Genomic DNA, 12,664 nt, shown 5'->3' with positions numbered 1-12,664 from the left:
ACATCTGATGATGATAAAATGGGAATGACTTTTACCGATGTGTCTGCCACAAATTCAGTACCTCAGTCTGCATTAATGTTTTTCTTCAGGGCAGATGAGTTCTTTGTTCAATGTTTCATTCTACAGATGAAGCAGAGCTGCTGAAGCAATTACCGGAGATGATGCGGCTGGACATCGCCATCGACGTGAACTATGACATAGTGAGCAAAGTGCCACTCTTTCAGGTACCCTGTCTGTTCCCTCAGGCAATAAATTACATAAATCCTTGGAACATTTGCAGATACCAAATAATTCCTCCTTTATTTTGGTTTAGGGTTGTGACCGGCAAATGATTTTTGACATGTTAAAGAGGCTCAGATCTGTTGTTTACTTGCCAAATGACTACGTATGCAAGAAGGTAATAAACCCCGTAATGTTCATGGAATGAAATGTGACACTGATTCAGATTTCACAAAAATGTTGAAATGTGACACACACACCCAATTTTAGATTATTTTCTTAAGGGACTTGAAAAGGTGCAAAAAGGTCTGTGGCAGATTGACAGATTATTTTTTAACAATCCAAATGTTTATGCTCCTCAAACACAACAACAGTGACTGGAAAAAATAAAGAAAACATGGATAATGTCATTTCCTTCGCCTTCACCGACATCATCCCATCGGCTAATCTGACTGGCTGTGTCCATTCATGACATCATCACATTCAGCCTGTGGGTGCTGTCTGGAATAGACATAAAAACATAAGAACATAAGAGGAGCCATGTTGGATGAGGCCAGTGGCCCATCCAGTCCAACACTCTGTGTCACACAGCGACCAGAATCCAAGTGCCATCAGGAGGTTCACCAGCAGGGCCCGAATTCCAGAAGCCCTCCCACTGTTGCCCCTCCTCAAGCACCAAGAATACACAGCATCACTGCCCCAGACATAGTGTTCCATCTATACCTTGTGGCTAATAGCCCCTGATGGACCACTACTCCATATATGCATGTCTGTTGCAGACATGCAGGTTATAACTATTAAAGAGAAAAAGTAAACCAAATCAGCCTCCTAGCTGGAAAGGTCTTTGTCTCCCTCTGATCTGATGAAAGTAAATAACGTCACATTGAAAACTAGCTTGGAGGGCAGAATGACCCACCAGGCTGCACCAGTCACAACCTGTTTGGGCAAAACCATAACTAGCTAGTTTTGTGCCCGAGGCAAGAATTTATAATTGTGCCCCATATACTTTCATAGTAGTTATTTTGGTAAAAAGGGTAAATATATAAATAACAAGAGTAGTAAAATAACACAGTATTTATTTCAGTCATTATATATTTTCTCTGTGCCCCTCAGCTTTGTGCACCCAAGGCAAGTACCTCACTTACTTAACCCTTGCTACAGCTCTTGTGTTTTGGTTTCAGGGAGAAATTGGCCGAGAGATGTACATCATTCAAGCTGGGCAAGTCCAGGTACTGGGAGGACCTGATGGGAAGACCATCCTTGTGACCTTGAAAGCTGGATCGGTATTTGGAGAAATAAGGTCAGCCACACAGAGACAAAATGTGTCGTGTTTCCTGTTCTGCCCTTCTTCAGACCAAAAAAAGATTTTACTACTAACACTGAGATCCGTCCCAGTCCCCTCCTCCATATGACCTTCACAACAACTCTGTGGGATAGTTTAGGCAGAACAGGGTTGCTGGACAGGAGGGGACTAAGGAAAGCCAGGGAGATCATGTGACTTGTTTTTGCATGATGTTTGGGTCATATGTGAGGGGCCTAGTAGGTCACTCTTGGCAGTTTTGAGAATGACCAAACTAGATGATGTGTGACATGACTCTGACTCTGGGCAGACGCCCTGACACAACTTACAGACATATGTGGTGTCAGGGAGGGGCTGTGCCTCAGTGGTAGAGCCTCTGCTTTGCTTGCAGAAAGTCTCAAGTTCAATCCCCAGCATCTCCAATTGAAAAGGATCAAGTAGTAGATGATGATCAAGTAGTAGGTCTCTGAAGAGCCACTTCCGGTCTGAGTAGACAGTTCTGACCTTGATGGACCAATGGTCTAATTCAGTATAAGGCAGTATTGTGTGTCCAGGAACTTACTTATACTTTATTTTTAAAATTCATATCCTGCTTTTCTCCCCAACTGAGGACTCAAAGGAACTTTTCACATCATTATCTCCTCCTCCACTTAATCCTCACAACACCAACCCTGTGAAGTAGGTTAGGGTGAGAGATTATAACGAGTCCAGTATGGATTACCTGACAGTATGGATGGGAATGAACCTAAAATGTCCAGTTTGGTTTGGGATTTGAAGCGGCCCCTGAACTGAACCCCGAACCAAACCAAAACTGCCCTGAACTGAACTGGCCAGTTCAGATCCCCCTTTCCCCTGGCCACAGCTGGGAGAAAGGGGAGATCACCTAGGAAGGGTTAAATAGCTGGCAGCTGTTTAACCCATCCATTTTGCTTCCCCCTACTTCAAAACTGATGGGTTTAATGGCTCACAGCCATTTAAACCTAACAGCTGACGGACAGACCCGCCCAGCTGTTAGGGGAAGGTATGCCCGTCAGCTGTTAGGCTGAAATGGCTGACAGCCATTTAACTGGTCTGTTTTGCTTCCCCCTGCTTGGAAGTCAGGGGAAGTGAAACCAACCAATGAAATGACTTGCAGCCATTTAAACCTAACAGGTCAGCTGCAGACCTGCACTGCTCAGCTGTTAGGTTTAAATAGCCTGAACAGCCAAATCAAACTGGACAAAAGTTCGGTAAATGTTCAGGGAAGGCGCCTTCCCCAAACATCAGTTTGAAGGCTCCAAATTGGGCCATGTTCGTGCCGAATTTTGGATCATGAACTGGTTTATGCCTATCCCTACCTGACAGGCTTCCTTGGTTGAGTGTGAGGTTTGAACCCAAATGCACCAAATGGAGCCCCACAGCAGGAAAAACTGGCCCTCCCATGGATGTTTTGGCTCAGGAAAATGGGGTGGAAGGGAAGGCTGAAGCCCCTCCTTCCCCTGTGTTGTACTCCTGAGCCAAATAGGTCCCTGGTATGTTTGAGAATGTTAATTCCCCAGCATCACGAGTGTCTGCAAATCAAGCCCTGTCACATGTATCATCTGGCCTGATTAGTGGCCCAAGTTTAACTAGGAAGCATCATGGCCAGATGGAAATTTGATCCTGGGTCTCCCTGTCTTTGTTTGATTTCCCCCCTGTCAAGTCGCAGCTGACTTATGTGAGTTTTCAAGGCAAGAGACTAACAGAGGTAGTTTGCTATTGCCTGTCTTTGCATAGCAACTCTAGCATTCCTTTGTGGTCTCCCATCCAGGTACTAACCACAGCCGACCTTGCTTAGCTTCTGAGATTTTACAAGATTAGGCTATCCTGTGCTATCCCGGTCGAATATGCAAGGTCTATTGTGCATTGATAAAGAAAAAGACATGAACATCCTGCAGGGGGCAGCAGAGGGGACAACTAGTTAGCATAGTGAAATTAGGGACTTACCACTATTTTCAAATAGTCTCCTGATTGGCTCAGTTAGGGCTCTTTCCCGCTTCTACTGAGAACAGTTAGTTACTGACTCTCTCCTAGCTAGTTAGACAGTTAGACTTCTCTTTCTCACAAAGTTTGTTCTCTTCTTAATAAACCAACTTTATTCTTTAAACAGCTTATGCTCCGCATTACTACACATCTAAACTCTGCCAAGATATCCAGGTCAGGGTCCTTGTATGATTGCCTGGTAAATCACCTTGGTAGCTTGTAGAGAGCAAGCTGGTGTGACATCAGGAAGGAGAAGAGACAGGCCCAGATTATTAATGGGCTGTCCTCTAGTGTGGCTTATTTATTACCTAAAATGAGGATGGGGTATTTTTCTTCAAAAGAAAAAAGGCTTTACTGGTGGGAAAATGATATTAGCTAAGCTTTCCACTTTTTCTGTGAAAATCAACTCAAGATAAGCTCACATGATCAACCTCTTTTTAAAAGACACAAGACACAAGAAATACACATGAAGCCCTTTTAGGAGTACTCCAGAAGACAGGATTCATGTATCTGACACAAATGCTAAGAGACTTTCCACACAATAATCCATCAATCGCTCCCCATTTACATTTTATCTTTAGGGCAATATTCTTCCAGTCCCTCTTGTACAATATTCTCTATTGGTGGGAACAGTTGATGTTACAAGTGTGAAGTGCAATAGAAAAAACTCAGGCACACCTTCATTCTTTCACACACATTTCTTACCCGGCAATCCAGTTACATTGTGACATCAATAGCCCAGGCGGCTAGCCCAGTCTCATCAGATCTCAGAAGCTGAGCAGAGTCGGCCGTGCTTAGTACTTAGTTGGGAGACCACCAAGGAAGTCCAGGGTTGCTACTCAGAGACAGGCAATGGCAAATCATCTCTGAACGTCTCTTGCCTTGAAAACCTTATGGGATCTCCATAAGTTGGCTGTGACTTGACAGCAAAAAAACAAAAAACAAAAATTCCAGTTACAGTGGCTACTACCATACCAGGGACAACACTCCGTTCATAAACATACCATGATTATATAAGGATTTGGGGACCAGGAGAGTATTGGTTGGTTGATCACTTGACACTAGAAAAACATAAATCTTCTAGAGTAAGTTATCAATAGTTCAAAATCTACTTCAGTAGCCTCTGGGAGAGGAGGAGGAGGAGATTGGATTTATACCCCGCCCATCACTACCCAAAGGAGTCTCAGAGCGGCTTACAGACTCCTTTCCCTTCCCCTCCCCACAACAGACACCCTGTGAGGTAGGTGGGGCTGAGAGAGCTCTGACAGAAACTGCTCTTTTTCAAGGACAGCTCTTATCAGAGCTACGGCTTGCCCAAGGTCATCCAGCAGGTGCAAGTGGAGGAGTGGGGAACCAAACCCGGTTCTCCCCGATTAGAGTCCGTGCACTTAACCACTACACCAAACTGGCTCTTTCCATCAGTAGTTTGTGGAGTAGGATGCAATATCACAGCGAGGGAGGGACAAGCTGGAAAAGGGGAAGGATGATCATACCTGAAGTCCACTCTCAATCCCCTTTTTAACCAAGAAGTCCTTGTTTGACTTCTCAGGACCTGTCTGGGCTGAAGCTGCTTCTGGTTAACACCAGCTCCACCAGTGGAAGAACATCAACCACCCATAGTTCGTACTGGATGAAAGAGCCAACTATGGGTGCATTCACATATACCCCATTATTGTTGTGCTATATACCCATCCTTTGCAACTGGATTGGCCTGTGTCCACAGGATAATCCAGTTGCAAAGGGTTGCTGTAGTGCACTACCTGGTGATGTGTAGAAGCAGTCCCAACCAATGCTCCCTCTAACCTGTGGAGTCTCGTGATTGATTTGGCTACTGCATAAATTAGTTTGCTCTGGAGTCATCCTTCCTGAGCTAAGACAAAAAATGTATGAGCCGGAGGCTAAAAAACTGTGAGCTAACTCAGCTTAGAGGGAACACTAACTCACACTAACTCAGCTTAGAGGGAACACTGCTCCCAACATGTTGTCTTCCTAATGAGTTAAAGAATGTTGGACTTCTTGGACGCTGAGATTTGCTTGTTGCCAGCCAATGGTCTCTGGCAATGCTGGAAACATATTCTCATATTTACCATATTGCACCCTCTGGTGAAAAGTTTGTGGGTTGTTGTTGTTTTTCCTTTGCTCTTTTTATTAGCTTACTGGCTTTAGGAGGTGGAAATCGCCGCACGGCCAATGTTGTGGCTCATGGATTCACGAATCTTTTCATTTTGGATAAGAAAGATCTAAATGAAATTTTGGTGCATTACCCAGAGTCTCAGAAGCTGCTGCGGAAAAAGGCCAGGTGAGGATGCGGAGTTGCTGTGTGTTTGAGGGTCCCGACGACAGGACAATTTCCCCTGCATTAGCAAGGCTGTTGCTGGGAGATCTCACTTTGCCAACACTCAAACCACAAGTTCGAGTTGTTGGTGAAATGTGGTTCTCACCCTGGATCCTGGTGCCACTATTGCTTTTTATTTATTTATTTATTTGGATGTTTATATGTCAGAGGGGGTTTTTTGGCTATCAAGTCAAGCTGACTTCTGGCAACCCTTACTGCGGCTTGAAGGCAAGGGATGTTTAATGCCATCTCCTGCCTCTGAATCATGACCCTGGTATTCCTTGGAGGTCACCCATCCAAATACTAGCCAGGGCAGGCCCTGCTTAGCTTCTGAGACCTGCCAAGATCAGGTCAGGGTGTTTCTCTTTCCCCTGAGGACCCAAGGCATCTCATAACATTGCTTTCCTTTCTCCATTTTATTCTCACAACAACCCTGTGGAGCAGGTTAGGCTGAGAGTGTGTGACTGGCCCGAGGTCACCCAATAAACCTCTGTGGCAATGTCAGGGTTTGAACCTGGGCTTCCCAGATGTAAGTCCAACACTCTAACCACTACATCACGCTTGATCTCCTGATAAGTTTGCAGTCTGATGCTGGCAGCAGAGTTAGACTGATTGTAAAATTGTGCAAGGCTACTTACTCCTCCCAAAATCCCTTTTCTTAATTTCTCAAAATCCTTTTCTTAATTTCTTAAAGTTCCACTAGGGGGTGAGCTAGACATTTTTTGGGCTGAGAGAGCTCTGAAAGGGCTGTGACTGACCCAAGGTCACCCAGCTGGCTTCTCGTGGAGGAGTGGGAAATCAAACCTGGTTCTCCAGATTAGAGTCTGTCTTTCTTAACCACTATGCCACACTGTGGCTCAGTGGTAGAGCATCTGCTTGCCATGCAGAAGGTCCCAGGTTCAATCCCCAGCATCTCCAGTTAAAAGGACCAGACAGTAGGTGATGTGAAAGGCCTCTGCCTGAGATCCTGGAGATGAGCTGCCAGTTCAATTAGACAATACTGACCCTGATGGACCAATGGTCTGGTTCCATATTAGGCAGTTTCATTTGTGCAGCAATACAAGACTGGTTTGACAGGTCCTGTGAATGCTTGTGGCATTTAAGTGCTTGTGGGCACAATTGGTTTTCCTTTCTGTTCTAGGAGAATGCTGAAGAACAACAGTAAACCCAAAGAAGAAAAAGGGATGCCAAAAGATGTGTTGATCATTCCTCCAAGAGCCGGGACACCGAAGCTCTTTCAAGCAGCCCTTGTAGCGGCAGGGAGGATGGGGGGCAAGGGACGGTTGGCTCACATCCGATGGAAACTGAAAGAACTGAAGGCACTGCAGGTACACACAAAGGGCTGCTGCTGCCCCCCTAGTTTCTTTGGAGATTTGGCCCCTTTGGAGATTTTGAGCATGGAGAGTGGGCACAACTACAAAATGGCTACAAAAAAGCAACTGCTTCCTTCTCCTCCCTCTCTCTTTCTTCCTTCTGCACCACAGCTTGCTTTGCCAGGCTCTCTCAATCACACAGGAGTTACAGAGCATAGCCTCTCTTCCCTTCATTGACTGAGGCTCCTTCCCTTCCTCATCCCCTGGGGTTTTATTCAAAGTATGAGCTTTATGTCTTGCTACAGAGAGGGAGAGAGAGGGAGAGGGAGAGGGAGAGAGAGAGAGAGAGAGTTTTGTTGGGCTCGTTATGCTGTGGCTCTCCTGGGTGCAATTGGGTTCCCCTCCTCTTTTTCACTGTATTCATGCCCTCATGATCTAGTCATGTGAACTATTTAAATGAGGAATAACAACAAGCCAGTGAGGTGGATTAGGTTGAGAGTGTGTGCCCAGACCAGGGGTGGCCAAACTGTGGTGGCCACATGCGGCTCTTTCACGCATATTGTGTGGCTCCCCTGCAGGGCGGCTGGGGAAGTGAAGGGGCGGCATGCCTCCCCGATTGGTCTTCCCTTCCCCAGCCAGTGTTCCCCTCCCTGGGTAGGGTTGAGGTGGGGGGGCGGGGAGCAGAGAAAGAAAGCAACTTTAACTTTAAATACATTCCCAAAGCCCCCCTCCTTCACTGGTCAACTTGGGGAAGGCATTTGTCTCTTTAAATCCTTTCTCCAAGCCAAGGCTTGGGGGTGTGTGGGGGGGTGGGGTGGGGCTTGGAGAACACATTTAAAGTTAAAGTTGCTTTCTTTCCATGTCTCTCTCTCTTTCTCTCTCTTTTAGACAAATAAATATAATTAGCAACAAATAAGTATCATTGGACAAATAAATATCATTATCAATATCTGTTTTTACCTTTCATTTTTATTTTTGGCAGTCTCACTTAATGTTAATAAAAAGCAAATTTGCATATTTTCCAATAAAATGTGTGTATAATACTTGTTCATGTTTTGTGGCTCTCAAACATCTGACATTGTGGTTCTTATGTTAAGCAAATTTGGCCACACCTGGTCCAGACCAAGTTCACCCAGTACATTTCTTATGTAGACTGGGGGTTTTGAACTTAGCCTTCCCAGATAGTAGGCTGATACTGACCACTATACATTGCTGCCTCTCTGTTCCTGCACTGGCTCATAGGAGTTGCAGTTATTTCTCTGGGGAAGACTATAGTTTTGTAGACAAACACATAGCCCTTAGTCTGTGTCATGGTGCCTTTACATGTTCTTGACCAGCACACAAAGCAACTTATATACAAAAGTTCACAATGCTCAGCCATTTCATGTTTTCCCTTGGGTCTTTGGCTCAGAGCATTGACCATGAGATTTCTGTAATGAATGTCAATAGATCAAAAGTAGGTTTGCAGCTTACAGATACACAGCACAGACATTGTCTCTATAGTCTGATGCAATAAATCAGAGCAAGAGGTCTCAGTTATCAGACACTGTTAAATAAACAAAATATTGCAAGAGTGCTAATGTTTTAAGCACATTTTATTTTAAGTTTCAAAAAATCTTTCATTGTGTTTGTCTGTGCCTTTTATAAAGTTTATATCTCTGCCACCTGTATTACATTTCATGACACACATAGCCCGGCTCAACAAGGTCTCATTTATGTCAGATCCAGCCCTCATAAGAAATGAGTTTGACACCCCTGCTCTAGAGAGTCCCAAAACTCAGAGATTTCAGGGGAAAGGCTTCTGGAGCTATGCCAGCTGAGCTGCCCCCCTCCCACCCTGGCACCTGTTTTCCTAGGAGGTTTGTACTGCTCCAGGCTCCTGCCACTGCCAACACACTGCCTTTCTCCTCCAGGCTGCCACTTCGTCTCCCATTGTCCCAAAATCGCCAGCCAGTCATACTTCACCAGCCGGCTCAAGGAAATCAGATGATCACAGAAGCGAGAAGACTGCTGTGAAGTCCCCAGTGCCCTCTGTTTTAATTTGTGTGACTCCGGCACCTAAGGACGATGAACAGATTCTCTCTGTAGAAAATGATGAGAACGAAGGAAATAACTAGAAGAAACTGTCCTGCAGCTGAGAACTCCAGATCCTGTAGAAGGCTGTTGTCATGAATTTCAAGTCAGAAACCAAACAGAAATATTTAGAAGCTTTTGTGGACTATGGACCACTGCAACCAGTGTTCCCTCTAAGGTGAGTTAGTGTGAGCTAGCTCACAGTTTTTTAGCCTCCGCCTCTCACATTTTTGTCTTAGCTCAGGAGGGATGGCTCCAGAGCAAGCTAATTTATGCAGTAGCCAAATCGCTCGCTCACAACTTTAGTGCTAGTAGCTCAAAAAGTAGAATTTTTGCTCACAAGACTCTACAGCTTAGAGGGAACACTGACTGCAACAGGTTTGGATTGTTACTGGGAATATTATTCCAGTTGTATAATTGTAGATGTACAGAAAATCTATAACTCTTAGGAATGCAAATCCCAATTATTTACGTAACAGAAAAAAAATCATGTCATGATTCTTCTCTCTCTCTCTGCCGTCAAGTCACTCTTTGTTCTCTAGGCGGCCCAGAATGTTAACGATAGTTAAGGACAACCCTGATAGTGATTGTACTGTCTCATCTTGAGCAAGTGAGGTGTAGTGGTTTGGTGTAGTGGTTAGGAGCGCGGACTCTAATCTGGGTGAACCGGGTTTGATTCCCCACTCCTCCACATGCAGCTGCTGGTGTGACCTTGGGTCAGTTATAAGTTCTTTCAGAGTTGTTCTCTCCAGACCAGTTTTCTCAGAGCTCTCTCAGCTCCACCTACCTCACAGGTTGTCTGTTGTGGGGAGAGGAAGGGCAAGGGATTGTAAATCACTCTGAAACCTCTTCTCTTCTCTTCTCTTCTCTTCTCTTCTCTTCTCTTCTCTTCTCTTCTCTTCTCTTCTCTTCTCTTCTCTTCTCTTCTCTTGTTGGGCCAGTATCTGGGAAACCTGTTGTTGGTCCAACAGACCAGTCATTTCAGTCCAACCTGTGAGGATTAAATAGAGGAAGTAGAACCATATCAGCCACCCTGAGCTGCTAACCAGAGGAACCTTAATGGTTTTTTGCTGGTCTTCTGAAGGAGACGTTCTTTGCTTGATAAATTGTTTGGATTACCACTGGGTGTGGAAGTGTGCTGATGAGCTGGTTTATCAGACTGTGGGCTTGCTCTGTTCTTAACTGCTGGGATGTGGTAGTCTGCTATATACTTGCTGGTTGTTGCTATAATTATAGATACAGTATTTATACTTCTAGAGTATTTTAAAGTATTACCAAATTATTGTAAACCGCCTCAAGGATCCATTTGCCAATGGAAAGTTGGGACAAAAATGGTTGAAATAAAATGAAACAAAACAGTCAGTCAATGTTTATTGTGGCCCACAAGCCATACAAAAACAGAACAAACAACATTAATTAATTAATTACCCTAATATCATATCTCAGCAGGTATCATTCATCCTAGCTTATGAGGCAGTGAAAAGGGTTAGAGGTTATCAAAGAAAATTATACACAGGACATTATCTTAGCCTGTGTTGTGTCCACGGACCACCACCGGAGGTCAGCACACACGCCTGAGCTCAGTCCAGGACCACAACGGGACTAGGTTACTAGTCTCGCCACTGGGGGAAACCAATGGGACCAAGGTGGGATAGTATAACCCGCCAATGGGACCCAGGGGTGGTCCCCTGGTATTGTATATAGTTGGCCGGCCGGCCATTTTCCCCTTCCCTTTTGTTGTGTATCCAATAAAGCGTGCTATGCACTATATGGTCGTATGTCGTTCGTTCACGTTGTGTTGGCGCATCGCTTACCCGACGGCCGCGAGGTCCCGGTCGCGTACTACTCGCGTACTCTTTCTGCGGCAGAGCGGAATTACGCCCAGATAGACCGCGAGGGACTTGCAATCGTGGCCGGGGTTAAAAAATTCCACGACTTCGTATACGGCCGGCCCTTCACGATCGCCACCGACCACCGCCCGCTCCTCGGCCTGTTCGCATCGGACCGCAGAATGCCCCAAGTCATCTCTCCGCGTGTCCTGCGGTGGACCATCTTCCTGGCGGCCTACGACTACCGCATCGAGCACTGTCCCGGAAAAGCCATGGGCCACGCGGACACCCTGAGCCGCCTCCCTCTGCCCGACATCGTGGAAGACCCGGCTCCGGCTCACCGGGTCCTCCTGGTGGAGGACCTCCCCGACCCCCCCTCCAGGCGGCTGACATCGCCCGGCGCTCGGCCCGAGACCCCGTTATATCCCGGGTGCTGGGCTGGGTGGTGAGGGGCTGGCCCGTGAGGGTAGACGGGCCAGAGTTCGCTGCTTTCAAGGCCCGGAGAGACGAACTGTCGGCACACAAGGGCTGCCTACTGTGGGGAGACCGGGTCGTGGTCCCCAGCGCCCTGCGCCAAGGAGTCCTGAGAGCCCTGCACGAGGCCCACCCGGGCATCGTGAGGATGAAAGGACTAGCCAGGAGCTACGTCTGGTGGCTCGGCATTGACGCAGAGGTGGAGGCGTGGGTGAAGAGGTGCCAGGACTGCCAAGCTGTGCGACCCAGCCCACCGGGGGCGCCGCCGTCCTCTTGGGAATCCACCCGCACCCCGTGGTCTCGGCTCCACATAGACTTCGCCGGACCATTCCATGGACTGTTGTTTTTGGTGACGGTGGATTCCTACACCAAGTGGTTGGAGATCAGCCCCGTCTCCGCTACTTCTACCAAGGCAACCATCCGCGCCCTCCGGAGGATGTTCGCAACCCACGGCCTGCCGGACACCATCGTCTCGGACAACGGCGCGGCCTTTACTTCCAAGGAGTTCCAGCACTTCCTCAACGACAACCTGATTCGACACATCAGGGCGGCACCCTTCCACCCGGCAACCAACGGCCAAGCGGAGCGCATGGTCCGGACCGCGAAGGAGGCCCTCAGCCGCCTATCTGAGGGAGATTGGGAGTTCTGCATCGCCAAGTTCCTCCTAGCGCAACGGACAACACCCAACCCGGTGAGCGGCCGATGCCCAGCCGAGCTGTTGATTGGTCGGAGGCCAACGATCCTGCTGGACCGCCTACACCCTGATCGGGCCCCAAGCCAGTGGAACCCCACCGAGCAGAGGGAAGCGCCACGCGGGTTCTTCCCCGGGGAACCCGTGCTTGCCCGAAACTTAAGTAGAGGCCCGGAGTGGCTCGCGGGCCGCATCATCAGACCAACGGGCACCGTCATGTATGAGGTGTCCATGGATTGTGGCCAGGTCCTCTGGAGGCACATCGATCAGCTCAGGCGACGGATGCTTCCCGAACACGAGTCAGTGGGAGCTCCGCGGACGGTGCAAGAGGAGGGTCCGGTCGGGACCCCCGGAGGATCCTTGGCCGTACCAGAAGACACACCTCGGGACAGCCAGCCCCCGGCCACTGCAGACGACCCCCTGGAAACC

The 12,664-nt window shown here is 47.5% G+C and overlaps 1 protein-coding gene across 1 annotated transcript in view; it reads left to right on the top strand.

Moving 5' to 3' along the window:
• Positions 1-9,285, top strand: part of CNGB1 (cyclic nucleotide gated channel beta 1) — a 56,946-nt gene extending 47,661 nt beyond the window's left edge. Inside the window, exons 12-17 of the mRNA XM_015411181.1 lie at positions 127-224; positions 314-397; positions 1,401-1,519; positions 5,673-5,819; positions 6,997-7,183; positions 9,082-9,285. Of these exons, the coding sequence (XP_015266667.1) occupies positions 127-224; positions 314-397; positions 1,401-1,519; positions 5,673-5,819; positions 6,997-7,183; positions 9,082-9,285 (839 nt within the window). The remainder of the gene's footprint in view (positions 1-126; positions 225-313; positions 398-1,400; positions 1,520-5,672; positions 5,820-6,996; positions 7,184-9,081) is intronic.
• The last annotated feature ends 3,379 nt before the right edge of the window (positions 9,286-12,664 follow it).

The sequence above is a fragment of the Gekko japonicus genome, unplaced genomic scaffold, assembly GCF_001447785.1.
Source record: "Gekko japonicus isolate JY-2015 unplaced genomic scaffold, Gekko_japonicus_V1.1 scaffold944, whole genome shotgun sequence".
NCBI lineage: Eukaryota > Metazoa > Chordata > Lepidosauria > Squamata > Gekkonidae > Gekko > Gekko japonicus.
This window is presented reverse-complemented; position numbering and strand designations above follow the sequence as displayed.